The sequence below is a fragment of the Lycium barbarum genome, chromosome 12 (assembly GCF_019175385.1).
Source record: "Lycium barbarum isolate Lr01 chromosome 12, ASM1917538v2, whole genome shotgun sequence".
In the NCBI taxonomy this organism is placed as follows: domain Eukaryota; kingdom Viridiplantae; phylum Streptophyta; class Magnoliopsida; order Solanales; family Solanaceae; genus Lycium; species Lycium barbarum.
Window position 1 is genome coordinate 3,292,483 of NC_083348.1, and position 23,717 is coordinate 3,316,199.

Here is a 23,717-nt window from a genome sequence, read left to right on the forward strand (position 1 = left end):
ATTTGTACTTTTTTTTTCCTTCATGATAATTTTATCTAACATGATTTTTTCCTAGTAAGGTTTAGCGAGCCACAATATCTATTAATGAACATCTAGGGGGACTGTTATAAATAGGATGCATTATGGATATCCATTTAAATACTCAACAATTTCTTGAAGAAGATGGCAATCAAACAGTCAACTTGCAAGTAGCTCATGCAGGCAACTTGCAAGCAGCTTTATGCAAAGCCTTATTTAGCTTCCTAAGGCTTGCAAGTAGCTGAAGCAGACAACTCGAAAGCAACTTTTGAAAAGCCTCGCACAACTTTTTTCTTCTATAAATAGAAAGCTAAATCAATTCATTTGTACATCAATCTCAAGAGAAAAAATATCTCTCCCCAGCTTTTTTGGCTACATCTCTTATATTGTATTTTTATTATTATTTCATAACATGCAAAATGGTCTTCATTCATCAGTGATATTTACAACTATTTGACAAGCGTATTAAATAGAGCACAACAAGACAATTTTAAAGAATTGACAGGGCTGCTACACCTACTAAATCATAAATAAGAAAACATTGGAACAGCCACTAACGGAAGAAACAACCTAAAAATGGAAAACAATGTTAGTCTATCACTAAGCTTTGCAGTCTTTTTTTTTTTTTTTCCCTTTTCTTCTTATGCCTGTATCTTTTCACCGCTGCCACCAACATACGCAACAGTTAATAGACGTTTAGACATGCGATTTCATATCATGCGATAAAATTCCAAATCACCCAAAAAGACATGACTTGAGATTCCAAATCATAATTTCAAAATTTTCAAATGTAAAAGTTAACCCATAAGTTTATATTTTATAAAAATAGATTCATAAGATGGTAGATATATTTACCAATCATGTTTACCAACCAATTATACCAAATATTAAAAGATCTACAAGTTGATAGTATATTTATAACAAATTTACTCTTACCAACCATGTGATTTATATTAAAGAGTAATTACACTACAACTCATATTCAATTTTTCATTTTATTGAACTAAAGATTGATCAATTGATGTTGTATTTTTTTTTTAAAGGCTTCTAGTAGCGTATTAATTTTGTTTTGAACTATGATTTGCTCATTTGGTAAGATTATATAAGAATTGAGAAAGTTTACATGACTTGTGGGGTTTTTATGTTTAGAAGAAAAAATACAACTTAAAAAAACCCAAATTGCATGTCCAAACAAAACTTCAACTTCAAATCATTGTGATTTCAAATCATGTCCAAACGGCTCCTTAATCTTGAGTAACGGGTTGATACTACTGTTTAACTTAATTATTTAGCAGCAGAAGGGGTTCTCTATTACTCCTTTCACAAGGAAAAGTAGCTTTGATAAAGATTCATCTATCACCAGCCACCGATCACCCAACCCCCGCGCTCCTCTCCGCTCCCATTACTTTTTCCAAATTTTGGTAAGAAAACCGAAAAGAAAAAAAAAAAAAAAAAAAAAAACTTGTCGTACAATTTAATTCTATCTTCCAATATATAACAAGGCAAAGACCAAAACAAAAAGAATTCCATTCAGTCTTGTGTAGTTTAATACATTTAAACTGACAACTCTTGTATTCAGAACGGCAGCAAACTCCAGATCCCAATGCTATAACATTGTACCGCTGACGAGATGTAAAGGAGAAGTTAAACGCAACAAAGATGAATCAAGCATTAGCCTTAACCAACTCCTTGGTAGCTGCTGAAACTGATGGTTGGGGCTGCAGGCCACAAAGTTGAAAGACTGTTATATAGTGAACTATTAAATCTTACAACCTTATGCACGTCAAAAATGTAGTTTACAAGCTAATTGTGGAAATTGTTATATGTGGTACTGGAAGGATTGGGAAAGGGAGAAACATTGAGAACATTAAATGATTACACTGTGTCAACAATAATAAAGAATAGCTGTGATCTCCTTTCCATAACCAGAAATGCTAACTTATGACTGTCAAATTTGACATCCTTAGGTTTTTAAGAGTCTTGAGATATTGTTTGATATTGAAAGAACAGAAAAGATCAAGCACTAAACTGAAGTCTGAAAGGCTAAGCCTCCAGGAACTGCTCATGTTTATCAACTATCAGGGTTATTGGTATAATACAACAGTAGCTTCTACTTAAACAGATATTTCAGGTAATGATATGTGTGAATATCAAGACAGACCACACTACTGGTTGGCCTGACGCAAGAAGGATAGAGGAGGTACAAAGCTAGAAGGCTTTCAAAAAGAGGAGTATGCCCTGTTTCAGTCTAGAACTTGCAAGTTACATTGATCACAAGCAAAATCAGATCCAAGATTGGAAGTTAGCCGGTTCTGTGGTCTACTAAATTTTAAAGTAACATCAAGCAAGTCAAGCCACAAGTATGCTTTTTAGCATAGATAAAAAAATACTACGTGAAAAATCATCGAAACATATTAGATGAATAGGGGTGTGTGTGTGTGTGTGTGTGTGTTATACACACACATGTATATGTATATGTATACGTAGACGTAGACATAGACATATCTGATCATACAATTACCTCAATGAATTTTTAATTCATGTTCCAAGACAATTAATGAAACCCTAACTTCAACACTTCTGCATTCCCTTTTGGCTAAAAATGCAACTAACACCTCAATCCCAAGCAAGTTGCCTCGTCTATATGAGTCCTCATTAATCATGCATTCCCGAGGGAAGAAACAAAAAACATGAGTGAGAAGCAGGATTAGAACCTGTGCAAAGTGTGGACCATAGTCCACTTTGGAACTACTTCCACTGAACCAGCGGCCCATTTCATGTAGGGTTCAGTTGCTTCTACATTTAGTAACAGTGACAAATTTTGCACATACACAGAAGGTCTGGACCAAACACAGTGGGTTCTGCTGAACCCACAGTGCATTGAATCTGGCACTTATTAGAAGGGAAGTAAAAAGCAGGCTGTTTCTTTGTGAACTCTACATAGAAGCCTCTATCAAATGGCACACTTACGTTTATTTTAATCAATCCTATTTATATATGACAAGTTGCAAGCAAGCAGTAGCAGCCAAAAATGAAATATGGATTGGTAATCTAGTTTAAAGACTCAAAAATTTCAGTTCCACTACTTACAGCAGCTAATTCCTGTTCATGCTTTGGAATAAAAGCGGTATCGACTTTCCCGTTTTTGAAGTCCTGTTGTCCAACAAACAGAGAAGATTAGGCTTATTAAAATCTCCTAAATCAGCAGTTTCAAAGAACATGGTAATCCGCCTACCTCAATATCAAGGATGAGTTTGTGATATTCTATTGTGGTTGGAACTCCTGTCACAGAGAGTAAAATTAAGGCAACAGATAACATGTAGGAAAAATAAAGCTGAGTGGAAGTGGCAGAAAACTTTAAAGGGCAGCCCGATGCACTAAGCTCCCCCTATGCACAGGGTCCGGGAAGGGCCGGACCACAAAGGAAGTGGCAGTAAAACTTTGAATGGAAAAAATTGACTTCGGCCCAAATTTCAACTGAATGGACGCAAGAAACAGATATGTATTAGCACGCCACATGGATGAGAAAGTGACTCTGCTGAATATCTTGACATACTTCAGGGAAATCAAATTATTTACAAAAAAGTAAACTCAGAAAGTAAAGCAAGCAATGAGGATGTAAAGTAGTTTGGATTAAACTGTGTTACCAAAAAAGAGGAACAGCTGAAAAAGGTAGTTAGGTGCCTGTGTATGAACCACCAGCAAAGAGTTGCAAAATTTGCAAGTGGGAATTGCAAATAACTATGTTAACATTCAGCTATTCATTAGCATAACTGTCTGAACCCCCAACCCCAAATTCGTCAGCTTTTTATCCTTAGTGCAGTGTACTTTGCATATTATCTGTTCAGAGTTATTTATCTAATGAAAAAGTTATTCCGTTTGGATTTATTAAAAAGGCTTAATACATAGACAGCCCCTTAAATTTGTCAGAAATTCCATTTAGACACTCGAACTAAGGCTTTTTCCAATTGAGCACTTGAACACATAATGAGGTGTTTCTATTCAAACACTTTCGGGTCATTTCGAAAAAACTTTTGTGCGTGTTCACTAGCGTCCATTACATAGGTAAGTTAGACACTTAAAATATGTCACAACCTTTAATTATATGCATTTGCCTCAATAAGCCGTAAAACCTCAAACCTATTCCAATTGAGGCTGCTGTGTATACTTAAAGGAGATGACCTATTTTATGTGGTTTACTTAACTATCTAATAGACACTTGAGAACAGGCACAATTTTTTTTTTTTTTTTTAAAAAATTTGAACCGAAAGTGTCTAGTACGAGCATTTTATTATGTGTTCAAGTGCTCAATTGGAACAAGCCTTAGTTCGAGTGTTTAAATGAAATTTGTTGGCAAGTTTAAGGGGTTGTCTAAGTATTAAGCCTATTAAAACCACATGCTAAAGAGATAAATGCAACTGCTAGAAGGATTTCAAGAACCAGAGCAACTTTGACGACAATCTCCATTTTTGAAACAAATAACCACACCCAATATTGAGGAATACGATCAAGAAAACTGTCAATTGTACCTGTGATAATTGTGTCATCAAGTGCTCTTTTCATGCGCTCAATAGCCTTCTCACGTGTTGGAGCCCACACAATTAGCTGCACAATGTTTAAAATTTAAAGTGAAGAAAGGTATTAACAGGAGAAGAGTAAAAGAGCTTCACTAAAAGATGAAACAGCTACTGAGCTACATTTTTCAAATTCAGAAAGATCATATAGTCATGCATGCTTTGAGAACCCCATAAAACAACATGCTCTGAAGTCCAATCAAGTTACGTATCTTAAAGATTTTTTTTTTTTTCAAATCAATAGATAAGATATGCTGCCTTCACTATCAGTTAGACGTATATGTTTGACCAAAGCATAAGGACAGACTTTCCACAAGTTTTAACTGTAGAAATCTGCTTCTTGGTCTTGGAACTTCCATTTAGTGTCTCAAGCAATGGAAAAAAGGCAACCTGACCTCCTCAGGTCCTCTTGCCCTAAAGAATAATGCTAGAGAGGGTCCACAGGGATGGGAGGGCGGGTGGGTGGGTTTACCTTTCCTAGCAGGGAATCATAGCTCGGCGGAACCACATAATCAGGATAAACGTGGCTATCCATGCGGACAAATGGACCTCCAGATGGCAAATACGCAGTGATTCTCCCTATTTATGCAAAAAACAAAGTTCAGTGTCTAGAAATATCAGCGTGAATCATAGAGAAGACACCTATTCCACTTTAGTATTAGGACTCCATCGGGTGGAACAGCAAAAACAACAACATACCCAGTGTAATCCCACAAGTGGGGTCTGGGAAGGGTAAAGTGTACACAGACCTTACCCCTATCTTTGCAGGTAGAGAGACTCTTTCCGATAGACCCTCGGCTCAAGTAAAGCAGATACACAGCAATTAATGAAAACAGGTGGAACAGCAAAAAAAAAAAAAAAAAAAAGAGTGTATATTTAACAAAGTGCAATTATAATGGCATCCAAGTTAGAGATTATATATTCCTTCTCTCCAAAATTTCAATATATAACATACTGCTCGAGCTACATTTTGGGGATATGCGACAACACTTTCTTCTTCTTTTAAAAGCTAAGATTTGGATAAGATCCATCAAGACATATACATAGCGCACATTTGTATATCCCCGTCATCTGTTCTCTACAATACACGTAAATAAATTGAACAGTGAAAAGGTAAATATGTGTCTACAGCAAGAACAACAAGAACTACACTTCAACACTAGGCTATTTGGTGTCGGTTGTATACATCCTCAATATTCATTTTGCTCAATTTGGACTAGTTTCGTCCCAAACCTGAAGAATTTGACTTCTCTAACGATCAGGGGTTCTTTTTCTCTACTGACGAAAGAATGGATCTCTAAACAGACCAAAACGACTCATAACCAACATAAATATTTGTATGTTGCTCTGGGTAAAACAGATCAGCTTTAAAACCAGAATCAGTTCTTGGTTGGTGTAGAAAAAACACTTTTTAGCAAAAAACTATGGTTTTAACGAAAACATATCATAATAATCTAATAATCACTTATCGAACTGATCATACACAAAATCAGAATCCAAACCAGACAGGCCCTTGTGTATAAATATCAGCATAACCTTATTAAAGCATCCAAGATATTTCCTAATGGTGTCATTGCTTATGCAGTTCAGAAACTAAGTGATTCCGTTATTCAGGCACACTCGATACTGCAGCGCAGTCTGATTCAACCTTAAGTTGCAACCAATTAGTGAGAGTTTACGTTGGAGATTCCAGAAAGCTAAGTGATTCACTTATCCAGGCACACTCAATAACTTATCCAGGCACACTCTATACTTCATTGCAGTCTGATTCAAGTTTAACTTGCATACAAGTTAGTGAGAGTTTTACGTTGGAGAGTTTCAGAAACACAAGCTTCAAATCAACTATATTTTTACCAGGTCCGGGTCTGAAATTTTTGAATGCATCTTCTGCATTTATACGGCATTCAATGGAATGTCCTCTAAGCACTATATCTTCCTGTAAGCAAGAAAGAGAAAAGGAACGAAATAAAAGATTAGACTTTCACAATTTCAAAATGAACACATTAGTTCCATTCCAGCCAGTCTTAAAACATAATGCCCCTACTTGAAAATAAATACACACATTCTCCTCTATTTTGTTTTTCAAAATTATACAAATCAAACTGTTAAATAAGACCGTTTATACTTTTTAAAGTTTCTTTTACACTATACAATTTATCAATAATTCAACAATCAAATGTGGCCCCACCCACCTACGCAACTATCACTTAAGAATACATGTTCTTAAATTTGAGTAATTTAACAGGTTAGATATTTGTTTGATTGAAATGAGTAACTTATTTTCCTCAGTTTAAATGTTCTAAGTCAATTCTTTAGAAGAAGAAAATCTTAAAGGAATAAAAAAGAAAAGATAGAAAGGAAATGATTGTTCAGCATTACCTGTTTGTAGCGCAGCTTTTCTCCCATAGCCACGCGAATCTGTTCTTCTATCAGGTCAACAGAAGATATCATTTCTGTCACTGGATGCTCCACCTAGATTTCAGCAATATATTACGTTACTTGCACGCAAAAGAAACAAGAGGAAAAAGATACATTCTCTATACTTAAATTTGCAACTATTGACAAGACATTTCTTGACTAGAGCTTTTACCTGAATACGAGTGTTCATTTCCATGAAGTAAAAGGATCCTCTCTCATCTAATAAGAATTCAACAGTACCAACACCAATGTAACCTATAGATGCTGCTGCTGCAACAGCTGCATCACCCATGGCTTTTCGTAGCTCGGGTGTCAACGCAGGGGAAGGTGCTTCCTCTAGCAACTTCTGGTTTCTTCTCTGCAGAAATAGGGTATTTCAAAGATGTTACACTAATTAGTGGACCTCTCATTCCCCAACTAAAAACTTAAAAAATGTAATTTAATGGATTCCTTAAACTTCAACAAGTAATAAAATAAAGAGAGATGATTTGATTGATCAACCTTTAAATTTTTTATAACTAAGCAAATTGTCGCCGGAACTAACATAATTTCGTACTCTGGAATGAACTATCCAATTATGCAAATCATGACGATTATATACTCATTGTGATTACTAGTTTAGATCTATTGATAATGTAACAATTTTATTAATGTGGTAGGGAATTCCCAACATACACGTGGTATACAAAATTAGAGAACCTACAAAGAACATTACTAGTACAGATATAGTGACGACGTAAGGGCGAATAGTTTTTGGGGAAAAAAAGCAAATATTAAAAATTTGTCATGCGCACAGATAGTACTAGTCACCTGCCTCTCTACCTCCTAAGGTAGGGGTAAGGTCTGCGTACACTCTGCCCTCCCCAGACCCCACTTTGTGGGGTTTCACTGGATATGTTGTGAGAGATAGTACTTGGTACCAGTAAAATACCAAGTCTAGGTTGGGCGAAATCAAGGAAGTTAAGAAAGAAAGGTCACAGAGAACAATACCAACTGTAGTCATACCATACACAGAGCTGCCAGTGTGGCGCTGCCACATAATCCCAGTTGGGACTGTAGCACAGACTGGTAATTGGCTGTAAGTTGCATGCTTATTAAGTAACTCAACCCACCCACTACAAGATTTTCTCTGCTTTCTATGGCTATAAATTATCATTGCAGGCGTAACTAATAGGGTAACTAGGTTAAGTACAGGTCTTGCACAAGTATTTTGTTCAGAAACTGATATACCGCTTTATGAGTTTACGTGGCGAAAACTGACAGGACCCTAGTCTTCCACTTTGTGCCTGGCAAGTCCAACACCAACAAAAATGAAAGAAAGTCAACATAACCCTGAAATTGCAGGCAGTATCGCTACCTCTTTGGTTTAGTTGATGGCAATTTTGACAAAGGTTTGTTGAGGTGCGCTTAAGCCCTGAAGCTAGGTGCAAGATAAGTTGTGTGCTTCCCGCACTTAACTGGCACTTCAGTGCCGGCAATGAGGCAATAAGGCGTGCATCACACCACCCACAGGCTTTGTCTTAAGGAGAGCGACACTAAACAATAAATATTTCACCTAACTGTATTTTGTTTCAATTTTTTGTTTATCTTACCGTTGTTGGGATCAACAGTTATTATCCTTAGACTACATATATAATTTTTATCTTTCCCTTCAATTGCCCCGTTTTCCATTGAGGCCCGTGCTTCATTTAAGCTTTACGCTTAAAACCCCAACTGACTTCAGTGCTTCTTTTCTCTTTTTGGACTTAGATAACTCAGGTTGCCTGCCCCTACTAGCGCGTTCCTAGTTACTACCACACAAAGAGATAAGGTGTATCTTAGAAACAGTGAGCTGCATTACTGACTCCGTAAAAGCTGCTTTTTCCAAGAGCAGAAACTCAAATTTCTGTAATATTATGTCTACCTGAATACTGCAATCACGCTCTCCGAAGTGCACGACATTACCATATTTATCAGCCAAAACCTGCATATGACAAAAGTTGTGAATCAGCAAGGCTGAAATCAGACCCTCTAAGAAAATTGACGATAATTGAAAAAATCAGATTGGTAATAACTCAATTGACACATATAGCCAGATAAAACAAATACATAATCAAGAGACATATAGCATATTCAATCAATACACTTAAATTCATCTCAGTTCTAAGGACACAATACCCTAATCATGTGGCAGCAATTTTCTCATATTCAATAATGTCATCGATAATGGAGTTACGCACACAATCAAAGCACGCAAAATAAGGGAGAAAACCAGCATTTAGGTCATCTTCAGTAAACCTGGTGATTTTATTTTCTCGGTGAATACTTATTTCACATCTGACGTACTCAATATGCATCAAGTATATGGATACTAAAGGGAGAAGCAGACTCCAGAACGAATTCATTAAATTTATCAGCAACTGCAGACTCAATAAACATGCCATCCTTTGAATAACAACTAAGATTTATTAAATACTAAAATAGTAGATATATCTTGACTGACATACCTAAAGCAGACAAAGAAGTTGGTGAGAGAAGAAATTTGCAGAAAGGAAGCAAGATCAAGAATAAGAAATGCCAGCAGCCCTCTTCTCCACACCAATTTTCATCCCAGCAAAGAGAGATGCAAACCTCACTATTTTTTCCCATATGGGTTCAAAGGACCATGATACCTCCAAAAGATTGTTTACGGTACATTGTCCATTCCAATGAGTGACCAGGAATACTTTTGAAATGGCATATTTTTCAGTGACAAAACTGATACTCGTTCTTTTTTTTTTTTTTTTTTTTTTTTGAAACTGGTAATGTTGTATTCCTCAGCATTAAGGATATGCTGGCAACCTTAAGACCAAAAAAAAAAAAAAAAGATAAGAAAAAGGGATAGATACTACTTACAGAGAGCCTAACAAATCTACAAGCTCTGATTCCTCTATTTCTTTCTCTTTACACCAAAAATAAAAAGATACAATACAATTCCATTTAACTATGTGAATGGAATTGGACCTATCTTCAAAGATTCTACTATTCCTCTCTTTCCACAGAGTCCACCAGATACAGTGCGGGATAATTCTCCACCATTTCTTCTGGCTCTTGCTTCCTCCTCTTCTAATCCAGCAACTCAGTAGATCTGCAATGTGCTCAGGCATGGTCCATGTTGTGTTTGTAAGGGTAAAAAATAAAGCCCCCATAACTGTGCAGTGAATTTACAATGCAGAAAGAGATGGCTGTTGGTCTCATCTGTTTCCCCACATAGTGGACATCTGGAGACAATGATCTGTCCCTTTCTCTTCAAAACTTCATGAGTCAAACAAGCCCTTCTAACTACCAGCCATGTAAAGCATTTCACTTTAGTTGGTGCGATTTTTTTCCAAACATTTTTCCACAAAATTTGCTGGTTTCTGTTTTGTTGTGCATTGACAATTTCATAGACCCTTTTAACTGAAAATTGCCCATCCTTGTTATGTTTCCATCTTATAGAGTCTGAATCTGTTGTAGTGCCACTGAAGCCCTCCAATTCATGCAATAACTTTGCCACCCTGTCCACTTCCCAATCATTCAAAAGTCTCCTAAATGATAAATCCCACCCTTGAGTAGTCCAACACTCATTGACAGTTGCCTCAGGATTGTTGCATATGATGAATAAATCAGGGAAATCTTCCTTCAAAGGGGTCTGATTTTTCCAGGCATCTCCCCAGAACTTTGTTTTACTACCATCTCCCACTTTAGTCATGTTCCCTGCTAGCTTAGGCCAAAGATCTCTGATTGTTCTCCAGACCCCAACTCCATAGGGTGTAGAGCTGACATTACTACACCAAGGGCTATATTCACCATATTTGCATTTGATAACCTCCTACCATAAAGCTTGACCTTCTTCATTATATCTCCATAGCCATTTCATCAATAGACTATTGTTCTGTCTCCTAAGGTTTCTGATGCCCATTCCCCCCAAATGTCTACTGTTCAGTACTTTATCCCATTCCACCAAATTGTATCCCTTATTCTCTTTGCATCCATGCCAAAGAAAATCCCTTCTCAATTTATCCAACTTCTTCAGAATCTTAGAAGGTAGAGGGAGCAAAGACATAACATAGGTAGGTAAAGAATCTAGAACTGAGTTTATGAGAGTAAGTCTTCCTTCAAGAGATAAGTATTGAGTCTTCCACCTTGTCAATCTCTTTTCAGCCTTCTCTACAATGCCATCCCATATCAATTCCTCTTTGTATCTGTTGCCCAATGGCATGCCTAAATAAACAGTAGGTAGATGCTCCACATTGCAGCCTAGTATCTCTCTGCAAGTTGGCCACCTCTTTGATTGGGAACAAATTACTCTTCCCCCAATATACTTTCAAGCCTGAAGTGGTCTCAAAAAACAGAAGTATCAATCTGATGTAGTATATCTGTTCCTCAATGGGTTCACAGAATATAACTGTATCATCATTCATCAGCATAAAGAAGATGACAAATTTCCTTAGCTTGCCCTCTATCACCTCCGATTTGAAAACCTCTGATCCACCTGTTTTGTATTGCTATCCTCATCATACTGTCAAATCCTTCCATTGCCAAAATAAAAAGAAAGGGAGATAGAGGGTCTCCCTGTCTTAGTCCCAGTCCCCTCCCTGATGGGAAGAATCCAACTGGTTCACCATTCACTAGAATAGAAAATCTAACAGTAATGATGCAGAACCTAATCCAACCCAGCCATTTCTCCCCAAATCCCATTTGTCTGAGTAAGTTCACCAAGAATTCCCAATTTACATGACCATAAGCTTTCTCAATATCTAGCTTGCACATGACACCAGGGACATGTCCTTTCAATCTAGAGTCCACACACTCACTTGCAATGAGAGCGGCATTCATGATTTGCCTCCCTTTTATGAATGCCATCTGGTGTTTGTTAACCAGCTTGTCTACCACCTTTTTCAACCTTTCAGCCAGAATTTTTGCTATCACCTGGTACATGCCAGTAATCAGACTTATAGGTCTGAAATCCTTCAATTCTGAGGCCCCTGCTTTCTTAGGAATGAGAGCCACATAAGTTGCATTGAAACTTCTCTCAGTCCTCTGGTTAGCATGAAAATCATGAACAGTGTTCTTGATATCATCTTTGAGTAGATCCTAGAAAACTGATACTTGTTCTTTTAATTACCATTCATACTAGAAGATTCGTCATAGTTAACAGCAGTCAAATGACATCATATGTCCGACACCAATCACTAAAGTGGATTTCAGATGCAGGCATTCTCTGCATCTCGTTTAACAAAAGTACATAACTGGAGAAAACCTCGTTTATGTGCTGTTTAAAATTTTATATACAGACATATATATGCAGATATCTAAAAGATTATTTGCGGAAAAAAGGGCAGTTCTTGCTTTTTTCCTTCTTAATATCTAAATTTATCAAGAATATGAGGAGTTGAAGTTCTAAAAACTATGTATCAAAAGCATCATTAACAAAGAATCCACATAACCACCTATTTCTAATAGGTAATTCAAATTAAGACCTAATTGCCTAAATCTCCAGAGAGTCAAATCCTTTAGCAGAGCAATCACCAGATTTCAGAAAAAAATCTTTCTAAATGGAATACAACACAAAGGTACCTGAAATTCAATATGCCTAGGATTTTGAATGTACTTCTCCAGATAAACACCATCATTTCCAAATGCAGCTGCTGCTTCACTCTTAGCTTGCTATCAAAGTTTTTAAAAAAAAAAAAAAAAAAAAACTGAGCTTAATACAAAAATTTAGACCTTCACCTTGAACATTAGCAAAACTGATAGATCTTTGCTTGTCTTTTCTTCTTTTTGTATCATACAATTCGTTGGCTGCAACTAGGACTTATACTACCTCTTTTTGTGTAAGCACCTCTGGGTGCTTCTATCAGTTAAAAACACATAACTTATGAAAGAAGATCAAAAGAAAAAAGAAACAATAAAGCTTTTATTGCTTCATGGAATCTGATTGCCTTTCCCAAATGGGCTCGAGGATCTTGAAGTATGGATAATCGATTGAAAGGGAAATGAGAAACCATCACGAAATGTGCATAAGGTGATGTAGAGGGTGCAGATTGGATATAGGTATAACTGAAATGCACATTGGAATAACATTAGAACATGACAATTGCAAGAAGAGGCAAACATAGCAACCATATAGTCACATAGCATGAGTAATATAATGTTCATCCCTGTGAAAGTTAGAAGAGTGCAATTGGATGAGATTAGTGAAGTCGTGACATATTTAGCAAGTGAAAAGTATGAGGGATGAAGGCTTTCCTACAACCATTTGAACGTAGAAACCCTTCACAATGAATGAAAAAATGTTATTGAGTGACTTGAGAAGTGAAATTTACTACGAAGAGATTACCTGTAACAACTTGACAAACTCATCAGGTTCTTTAGCAAGACGCATTCCACGACCACCACCACCAGCTGTTGCCTTCAAAACATAAAAGGCTTCTCAAGTTCAGCGATAACCATTCAGCCACTGAAATTAATTCCAGCATCTTTTTTTGATTCAAAAGCTTTATAATTTTGCCTTAAAGGGTCTTTCATCTTTTATTGGCTATTATATTCAAGAATAAAAGTAACTAAACCAAAGCGGGCTGATGTGAGTAAGATATAGCACCAGGTGCGTACAGACAATTCAAACTCTACACTTGCACATCAAAACTACCAAGATTGACTAGAGCTCAAATCAATCCGATAAAGTTCCAAACTGGAATGTGTTACAAGTTTGTCCAGTCTGACAAGATTATACCTTTAACTAAGTGTGAACCATCAAATTTTCACCCATCTAGTTCTAGACTTCTATAAGAAATGGATCTGTTCATTTATCCCATCAGCAAGCTTTATAGGACTTTCATTCGTTGAGAACATAACTTAAGTAAATAAAAATGTGCTCTCCGACAGCTTAAGCTTAGTAACACACTTTAACATGGTATTAGAATAGGCATTCAGAGGTTCTGGGTTCGAGTCTCATTGATACCCATTATAAAAAGAATTTATACAAGTGCTTGGCCCATGAAAAGAATCAGGCCCGCATGTGAAGGGGCGTGTTGAAGACATAATTAATTAAATAAAAATGTGCTCTCTCTAGCCGCTTAACCTTCTAAATGAGATGGTCACTCACTTTAACATCACTAATTGAAGGACAAAAACATGTCAAAGCTAAATTCTAAGACAAAAACTCTGGTTTGATGAATATTTCTCATTAGTTACCGAAAGAAAGAGAAAGGAAGAAAGACGCATAGAAAGGAAAAAAAAATTGACAATGACACAGAGAAAAGAGGGAGTAACACAAGAAAAAGAATGGACTTGAATTTGCTTTTCTTTTTCTTCTTGATGAAGTCAAGATTTTATTAATGAATGGAGATACCCATCTCAGAAAAGGTAAAGAATCTTACAAGAAGATTTGACTTAAGGATAAGGAAAGGAGATAACAAAAGACAAAAGACTGTATCAGAGAAATGGAGGGAAAGAAACAAGGAACCGTTGTTGTGGTTGTTTATTCTTCTACTCAGTCTTTCCTGCTTATTTGATAAAAATCACTTTCATCTAACGTAACGCCTTTGCTTTACTTCACAGTTTATCTTATGATGTTGCAGTTGCCAAGAATTGATGTAGGTGAACGCAACATTGTGAGGCTATTTTCTATTAAGATCCTTCCAAATAAGAGGTTAAGTAACATGCCAAAACCTAGTTGGATATGCATTAGTTCTTAATTGAATCCCCCACCTGCCAAGTTGTAAAATTTTAATCTGGATTATCCTTTTGGAACAATTTACTTCTCATTAAGTCCTAAGGTCAAAAGAAAAGAGGTCCAAATAACAGCATGTAGAAAGATGAAACTATATCATTACATGAGAAAAATCACCCAAAGGAGAAAGCAAAATTTCATGTCATATACTACTTGAGCAGCTAAAGCAGCCAAACTATGTAAGAGATCAGAGAGTAGCAACAAGAACCCCCAGCCTAACAATGCAGAAAGCAGAAGACTCCCTAAATGATCCACAAAAGTCTAGGCTCCTGTAGTCACAACAAGCATTGGAGAGCCAAGGCTAATACGAGAAAACAAGCAAGACACAAGTCTTCAAATGCGGAAAAGCATTGAAGACTCAAAATGTTATTATTTAGCTCTGTACTGCTGTCTTCAGCAAGACTAGCAGAGAATGAAACACATCATTTTGTATATCCCTAGTCGAACAACCATGGATAGTTTACTAGAGTAAATTCATTTATGATAAATGATACCTTGATCATCACAGGGTAACCAATCTCCTCAGCCAGCTTCACTCCTTCTGCAGTGGTCTGTCATGGGGATTATCTAGTTATTCACAAAGCAGATAAACTAGTGTGTGCAAGTATCAGTGCCAATGAGAGGAAATATGACCCAAAGAAAGATGGATTGACCACGCTAATACCTGCAGTAGTCCATCGCTTCCTGGTACAGTTGGAACACCAGCGTTCTTCATTGTTTCTCTGGCAGTCGATTTGTCACCCATGACTCTAATGCTGTCCGGCTGCAATTATAAGATCAAATTTCTATCTTTATGCAGCATTGCAAATTTCTTACAATGATGCATGTGCATTTCTTCATGTTTGAATAACCATACTTGTTTTTAATTTAAGTAAAATAAAAGACAGTATAAGTAGTGTCTTTTACATTTATAGGCATCTGTTTGTCCTTTGGAAGTGGATTTCATGATGATAAGTCTTTTCTCTGAGAATGGTAAGGAATAATTGTATGATGATGATAAGATTATGCTTAAAAGACAACAAAGCTAGCTAAAAGAAGGAGGATCTAGCTCATACACTTAGGTACGTTTACAATGACAAAAGAACATTGCCTTGGAAAAAAGTTTCATGATGAAATGTGTTTAGTTAATGGAAAATAACTTCCTTAACTAATGGGCTGTAGACTATAGTTACTTTTCTTTCTAAATATCATAATCCCTCCCTCCGTTTCACTTGTTTCCACTAGAGGTGTTCATGGTTTGGTAAAAAACCGATCCAAACAACAAACGGAACCAAACCGATTAAATAAACTGATACTTTTTTGGGTTTGATTTTGTTTGGTTTTAAGCTTTTAAAAACCGACAATATTTGGTGTGCTTTGGTTTTATTCAAACCAAACCCAAGAAAAAACCAAACCAAACCGAAAATTATATACATAATTTTTATAATTACATATATATGCTATATACTAGTTTATATGAATAATTTTAGATACTTTTTGTAATTTTTCGTCAATTTTTTTTTTTTTTTTTTACCATCAATTTTATCTCTAATAGACTAATGGACTTTAGCCCTTCAAGCCCATATCTTAAAAGAAAGGCATGAATCAAAATCAATTTTATGCAAGAAAATAACTATGAGAATTTTTACCTAGACTTTTTTATATTTCTTATAAACTTTAAACACCTAATTAAAGCTTATAGATCTCAAGACATTTTCTCCAAAATCTAAGGAAATTATAGCCACCATAATAAAGGGTAGTAAAGGATTATAAGTTGGCAAAGAATGAAAAACTATTTGCTTAATTTAGGGAAAAAAAAAGAGAGAAAAATACCGTTAGATTTCTTAAAAACCGAACCGAACCAAACCAATAAATATGTATTATATTTGATTTGGTTTTGGTTTTAATTATTGCAAGACCGATTAAATTTGTTTGGTTTTGGTTTTAACAAAAAAATGACCCAAACTGAGTCATGAACAGCCCTAGTTTCCACAAACCCATAGACATTACTTTCAACCTTTGCTACAAAAGGAATCGCTGAAAGAACTATTTTCATACCCTATTCTCTACCTTGTATGACTATCACATGTGACCTACTTTTGTATTCAACCAAACACTAGAAGATGATCCAAAAAAATGATTTCCCAAAGTAAAATATACGTTTTTCTTCCATACCAAACGCACTACTCACTAGAGTCTAGACACTACACATATCACATCTTACAAAATGAGTATCTGAGTTGCACAACCTATTGATATGTTCAAGGGAACTCAATTTGAGTTAACATAGCTTTAAGTGGCCTAAATTTCCTCGGTATACCTTGTTTTTGACCAAAATATTTGACTTGCTCATTAGTCATTCCAATTCGCCAATATCTCTGGGCTCAATGTTTTTCCTTCACTATGAACAAAATTATCAAATTGATAGACCATTAGTAGTTCGTTCTCACATGTAAGGGAATTTCTTTCAAATGTATTAGACATATACATTATACTGAACATATTCCCTTACTCCAAGAACAATTAGGTCCAGTGTAAGAGATGGAAAGATTCCTTCTTAAAGATTTAACCAAACAAAAAATTAGAAGTATCAAAAGACGGAGTATAGCTGGATCACTTACATTTGGCCCAATAAAGTTAATTCCGTGTTCTCTGCACATCTCAACAAAAGCTGCATTCTCAGAAAGGAAACCATACCCAGGATGCAGCATTGTACATCCACGACTGATAGCAGCAGATAAGACATTTGGGATCACTAAATACCTGCAGAAAAAGAGAATGTGACTGTCGTCATGCTTTGTTGATACCACAAACTTTGATACTCTGACTTGGGATGGAAATTTAGAAATATGATTACGAAATATTTCTTCAAAAATTAATCATGCACCTTCTGTTGAAGTACTAAGGAAATTATGAAATTACAAACAAATGAAGGAAAATATAAGGACCTGTTTGGCCATAGAAATGATTAATATTTTCCCGGAATAGTTTTTCACTTTATTTGAAAATCAGTGTTTGGGCATGAAAATTCTAAATCCAACTTGAAGTTGTATTTCAAATTTGTAAAACAGCTTATAACATGTTTTCCAACTCACTTTTCACTTTTGAAGTTGTATTTAAGTACATTCAAGCATGAACATTATTCCAAATATTCTTTGCAAAAAGTATAACCAAACACAACTCCATAAATTCCATGAAAAATATTAGGAATCTATGGCCAAACCCTACAAAAACAAACTTTGAAAAGCACCAAAACATAAGTGACTGAATGATGTGACATTCTAAAGAAATAAAGAGAATACAAGCACGCGAAGGATTATATTTTTTGCTTAAAGAATCTAAAAAGAGAGTGATTGATGAAACTTAAGCGGGTCTATGATTTGTGATAACTTACGATTGGTTGCTTGGCGCTTCACCAATGCAAACAGACTCATCAGCAAGCTTGACATGTAAGGCATCTTTATCTATGGTTGAGTAAACCGCAACACAAGGAATTCCCATCTCATGAGCTGTCCGAATCACACGAACAGCAATCTCTCCTCTATTTGCTACTAGAATTTTCTCAGCATGACATGTTACAGCAAGAGCACCGCTACGTTTAACAGATTTAGTACTAATAATTCTACATGCTTCAGATCTCTGCCGAGGATAATTTATCCTACTTCCTGCCATAAAGTTACATTGCGAGCTCCTAATACCACTCCTTCTCCCCAAAAATAAGCCCTATTACAACAAAAAAAGGCAGAATTGAAGTAGCTCAGTAAAATCTAGGACAAGAATTCAGGAAAATACAAATCCTAAATAAGGGGTTAAGCATTAGGATAATAACTTGCGGGGGGGGGGGGGGGGGGGGGGGCAAGAGGAACACAGGAGCAACATATTTCAAACAAAACAAAGGGTGTTGTCTGGCGGTCAATGAAGTGGGTTGAGAACCATGACGTCTCGGTTTCAAATTCGAGCAGACATAAAAGCACTAGGTGATTACTTTGCATCCAGAGTAACTGGTATCTGTTGCTGGTGGGAGGTGGGCTGGTATACCGTGAAATTAGTCGAGGTGCGCGCAAGGAACACTACAGTTATTGGAAAAAAAACACACACACACAAACAAGTGAAGATTTGGAAAGAAAGGGAAGGTAGAGACTTACGGGAGTGGAGGGAATAGCAGATTTAGTGCAGGCGCCATTCACGGCAGCTGACTCCATTTTTCTGATCAATGTGGCTAAAGAACAAAAGCAAATGTTTTAACGTTTAATTCAATATCCAAGCGAGAATAATAATAGACCTGGGATTGATTTTGTCAAGATGAGAGGAAGGTAGATTTGAAGAAAATTGGTGCGATGAAAACAAGAAAGCACACTCTTAGAATGCTCCGCCCAACTGTGGGGTTTAAGGAGTGTGCTTTGGGCTCTTAACCGTTAAGGCTAACAAGTTTTTGTTTCTATGCTCTTCACGCCTCCATATTATTCCAATTTTGTCACCAAATGTTTATAGTAGTATTTTTGTTTTCCAAGTGTTTATATGATTCTCACTAGCGGAGAATATCAAAGAAACTAATCATACCAAATTGGTATTCATATCTTGTTTATACCATCACATCAAAACTAATTTCTTCAATATTTAAATTGTATATTTTGTTGACGCCATTTATTTTCTCTTTATAAATCAAATTTCTAATATTCCTATACAGGAAAAGGCTGTCAAAGTGATCCTTAACAGTCTTTTATCCTCAACTATCAGGTTGCTAAAAATGCAAATTATCACATTAAGTACTTTTAGATACTTATATTCTTTAGTTTATCTTTTATTATAGATCAAAAATATTATGTCCTTGTTGTACTAAGTAACTTAAGATATTTGCACGTGTTGAGAGATTTACTTACTAATACATAAAAAAGGATACTGTATAAGTCATAACAATCACTACTTCAAAATATTTGGAAAAACTTCTGGATCTAAATAAAAACTGTCTAAGTCTAGTATGGTTTCGAAGTCTACTGTCAGTTCATTTTGCAATAAAAAGAAATACTTTAAGTGTGATGAATTTGAATAGGGGGTGATTATAGGTCAGTTCGGTTCTATTTTGTGTATGACTGATTCGGTTTGTTGGTTTTCAGTTTATAAATACGCGAAATCAATAACCAAGCCTATAAGATGTTCGTTATCGATTTTCGATTTATCGATTTTTGGTCCTTAACGGTTCGGTTTTTAGTTTAACCAATAAGAAAATGCTCTGCTAATTATTTTGCTTCCCCTTATTTTCATTTATTCGTATATACACTGCCTTCATGCATAAAAGTCTACACAAATTACAAGACAAAAACTATAAAATGTTAATTTATCTTTGCTAATTTTGTAATCACTATAATTATTTATTCAATTATATTATAAAATGAGAACACAAAGAAGTAAGAAAAAGGAGGAAATTACATTTAAATTTGTTCATTTTCAAGGTTAGATTTTATTTTATGTGCATCGTCAGAGTAATTTTTTTTTTTTACACTGTCAGATCATCCAAACAATATTCATTAAAATATAAAATTTAAAGCTTGAAAATAAGATAAAAGTATGTGCTATAACAAGTTAAAAGAAGTTAGTACAGTAGTATAAAAATTGAAAATGTATATACTAGTAATTAGTACTTAAGGAAAAACTCAGATTAAATTGGTCTCCAACACCTCGTTTTGAGAGTTAATATATACATTTAACTTTTCTTTCTTTTGATTCTCACCATTAGCCAAATAGTATTTTGTTTTTTCATTCATTCTATCTGAGAGATGCCAAAACCTGGCCGTTGATTGCACATTCTATTCCTTTTTCATGTGTTTTGCTTCATTTATGAATTTTTCTCTGTTTTCAGCGGTATTACGAGCTTAACTTGATTTTTTTTGTTTTGTTTTTGTATACGGTAGAAAAACCGGATACGGGTCAATCCGGGATAACTATGGATCGGAGAAAGAAAAGGGCGAGAGTTCGTACGGGGACATCACACTTCCGGATGAGCACTTTAATCAAGGCCGAGTAGAAGCGCCATCTGACCCGGTCTCTAAGCCACCGAGGGTTCGGGATCTCTCCCCGGTGTCTCATCACCGTTGGTCCGGTATCCGTGAGTCCGTTGGTCCGATGCGACCGTTGCTAGGACGCGTCAGTGGTGTCACATCATGGTCAGCTGCTAACTGTGCGTGTGTCAGACGGCGCCGTCAGTCAAATCCCACCAAACCCGTGCAGGGGCTGTCCCTTTTATTACTATTTTATTAAACCCACATTGGGGGAGGCCCATGGGCTCATTAGTATAAATAGAGTGCTCCCTCCTCCCTTAAGGGGGTTGGTTCATCTTTTAATTTCAAGAATATTCTGTAACACAATATATCTATTGATCCAGTTCTAGTCAATCCATTATTGATCTTGTTTATTGCAAATTTGATCGTTTATGTTGAACCTCTCCAATCAACTCGTTATATGCGTAGTCAGCCGGTGTTTGTGCTCCTTATTCGTATATTAAAAGGCGCTCTTATCAACTCTTTGTAATCCATATTGAGGCCCAAGCACATATCCTATATCCACATACAAATTCAATTGGTTACCAAATCCGGGGTAAACAGTTTGGCGCCCACCGTGGGGCTAGGATAATAGTGGTCTTTGGTCTTAACTTCCACCGTATTCATCAAAACCAAAAACTCCCTCTCCGTCTCTGTGAAAACGATCCAAATGGCAGACGTCGAACAATCCGGTCACGTCAACAATACTGACATAGTGGCGGAAAATGAAGGGAGCGGACTGCGGGCACTGCCGAACCCCGCTGATCCGAACCCCGTTGATTCGAGGGAAGGACTCAACCGGCAAAACACCGTAGATCAAGAGAATGCCATTCCACCGGCAACCGATCCTCTAAACACTCGCCATTCCGTTACATTATCTCGGGATCGGGTTCGGAGAGAGCCGGACGCGCCAAACGACAGCATTAACTTGCGTTTAATCTTCGAAATGCTGCAGGAACAAAGGGCGGCAATCGCCGAGCAAGGGCTAGCGATTGCTCAGCTGCAGAGCGGAAAGGGTGAAGCAGGGCCGGTAAAGTCAAAGGGTACGGCTGAAACCGGAAGAAACGGAGAGCGAATGGTCGAGAGCGATGGCTCCGGAGCCGGCTCCTCAACTGAGGTCTTAAAAATGCTCGAGACCTTGGCGAAACGGGTGGATTCGACCGAGAAGAGGGTAGAGACGTACAATTATCGGGTGGACCAGATACCGGGGGCTCCACCTCTACTGAAGGGACCGAATTCGAAGAGGTACATCTAAAGGCCTTTTCCGCCAAGTGCGGCCCCGAAACTGATCCCGAAGAGGTTCAAAATGCCCGACATACAGAAATATGACGGCACCACGGACCTGCACGAGCACGTGACCTCGTATACTTGTGCCATAAAAGGCAATGATATGGAAGAGAAATGTGCAATATGGGGGGGGGGGGGAGTTCCCAAATAGCAATCAAAGAGCGCCGGGTTTAATCCGGTGCATGAGGAGGAAGATTACGAGGTACCCAGGTCGTTTGTCATGCCAGATGATTCAGATGCAAGCCAGTCAACAGTGGAGGAGCTGGAGCAGGTCGTCCTGTTCGAATATCTCCCAGATAGAAAGGTATACCTGGGCACGGGGCTCACCCCGGAGCTCAGGCGTCAATTAATTGAATTCCTCCGTGCTAATGCTGATTCCTTTGCATGGTCACATATAGATATGACAGGTATATCACCGGACATAGCAACTCACAAGCTCAGCCTGGACGGGAAGTTTGCTCCGGTGAAGCAGAAAAGAAGACCCATGGCGGAGGCTAAGCACGCATTCGTGAAGGACGAGGTAACAAAACTTTTGAAAATAGGCTCCATACGGGAAGTGAAGTACCCGGAGTGGCTGGCTAACGTTGTGGTAGTGCCCAAAAAAGGTAACAAATTTCGAATGTGTGTTGATTTCAAAGATTTAAACAAGGCATGTCCGAAGGACTCGTTTCCGTTGCCTCACATCGATAGGATGATCGATGCAACGGCCGGTCACGAGATGTTGAGTTTTCTCGACGCTTACTCCGGGTACAACCAGATCCGGATGTACCCGGAGGACCAAAAGAAAACATCCTTCATCACCCGGTACGGGACCTACTGTTATAATGTCATGCCTTTCGGATTAAAAAATGCCGGTGCAACCTATCAACGCCTAGTTAATGGAATGTTCGAAGAACAAATAGGGAAAACAATGGAAGTTTACGTTGACGATATGGTTGTTAAGTCCCTGGAAACAGAGGACCATTTAAAGCATTTGCAGGAAACCTTCGATGTGCTTCGCAAATACAACATGAAGCTCAACCCGGAGAAGTGTGCCTTCGGAGTAAGATCTGGCAGATTCCTGGGTTTTATGGTGTCAAACCGGGGGATCGAAATCAACCCGGATAAGATCAAAGCCATCGAAGATATTGAAGTGGTGAACAACATAAAGGGTGTTCAGAAACTCACCGGGAGGATCGCAGCACTGAGTCGCTTCATATCGAGATCCTCGGACAGGAGTCACCGGTTCTTCTCCTTGCTCAGAAAGAAGAACGATTTTGCCTGGACACCCGAGTGCCAAGAAGCTCTACAAGATCTGAAGAAATACTTATCTAGCCCCCCTCTACTTCACACACCGAAGGCAGGTGAGACACTATTTCTGTATCTAGCTGTCTCCAAAGTGGCGGTAAGCGGCGTTTTGGTTCGAGAAGGATCAGGTACGCAATTCCCTATCTATTATGTAAGTAGAACATTGGGGGACGCGGAGACCCGTTACCCCCATTTGGAAAAACTGGCATTAGCACTAGTGAGCGCCTCCAGAAAGCTTAAACCTTATTTTCAAAGTCATCCCATATGTGTAGTAACTACTTATCCTTTGAAAAATATCATGCATAAACCGGAGTTGTCGGGTAGGCTAACGAAGTGGGCTGTAGAGGTTAGCGGTTACGACCTCGAATATAGACCCCGAACGGCCAT

The 23,717-nt window shown here is 37.4% G+C and overlaps 1 protein-coding gene across 1 annotated transcript; it reads right to left on the reverse strand.

Moving 5' to 3' along the window:
* Positions 1–1,486: 1,486 nt before the first annotated feature.
* LOC132621747 (biotin carboxylase 2, chloroplastic-like) lies at positions 1,487–19,323 on the reverse strand. Its single transcript, XM_060336125.1, has 16 exons — positions 18,867–19,323; positions 18,116–18,444; positions 17,343–17,484; positions 15,407–15,505; positions 15,237–15,293; positions 13,351–13,422; positions 12,588–12,677; positions 8,914–8,973; positions 7,183–7,368; positions 6,972–7,064; positions 6,447–6,528; positions 5,065–5,171; positions 4,548–4,623; positions 3,254–3,300; positions 3,109–3,171; positions 1,487–1,736 (listed from the first exon to the last, which is right to left on the reverse strand). The coding sequence occupies exons 1-16, from the start codon at positions 18,921–18,923 to the stop codon at positions 1,683–1,685; spliced, it is 1,614 nt and encodes a 537-aa protein (XP_060192108.1). The 5' UTR covers positions 18,924–19,323; the 3' UTR covers positions 1,487–1,682.
* Positions 19,324–23,717: the final 4,394 nt, after the last annotated feature.

Bases quoted from the DNA above. Each gene is read 5' to 3' on its own strand.
- LOC132621747 (XM_060336125.1), bottom strand. From the start codon at position 18,923: ATGGAGTCAGCTGCCGTGAATGGCGCCTGCACTAAATCTGCTATTCCC. The intron at 18,445-18,866 runs GTAAGTCTCTAC...TTGTTGTAATAG, and splicing joins CTGCTATTCCCTCCACTCCC to GGCTTATTTTTGGGGAGAAG. The intron at 15,506-17,342 runs GTAAGTGATCCA...TTATAATTGCAG, and splicing joins TTAACTTTATTGGGCCAAAT to CCGGACAGCATTAGAGTCAT.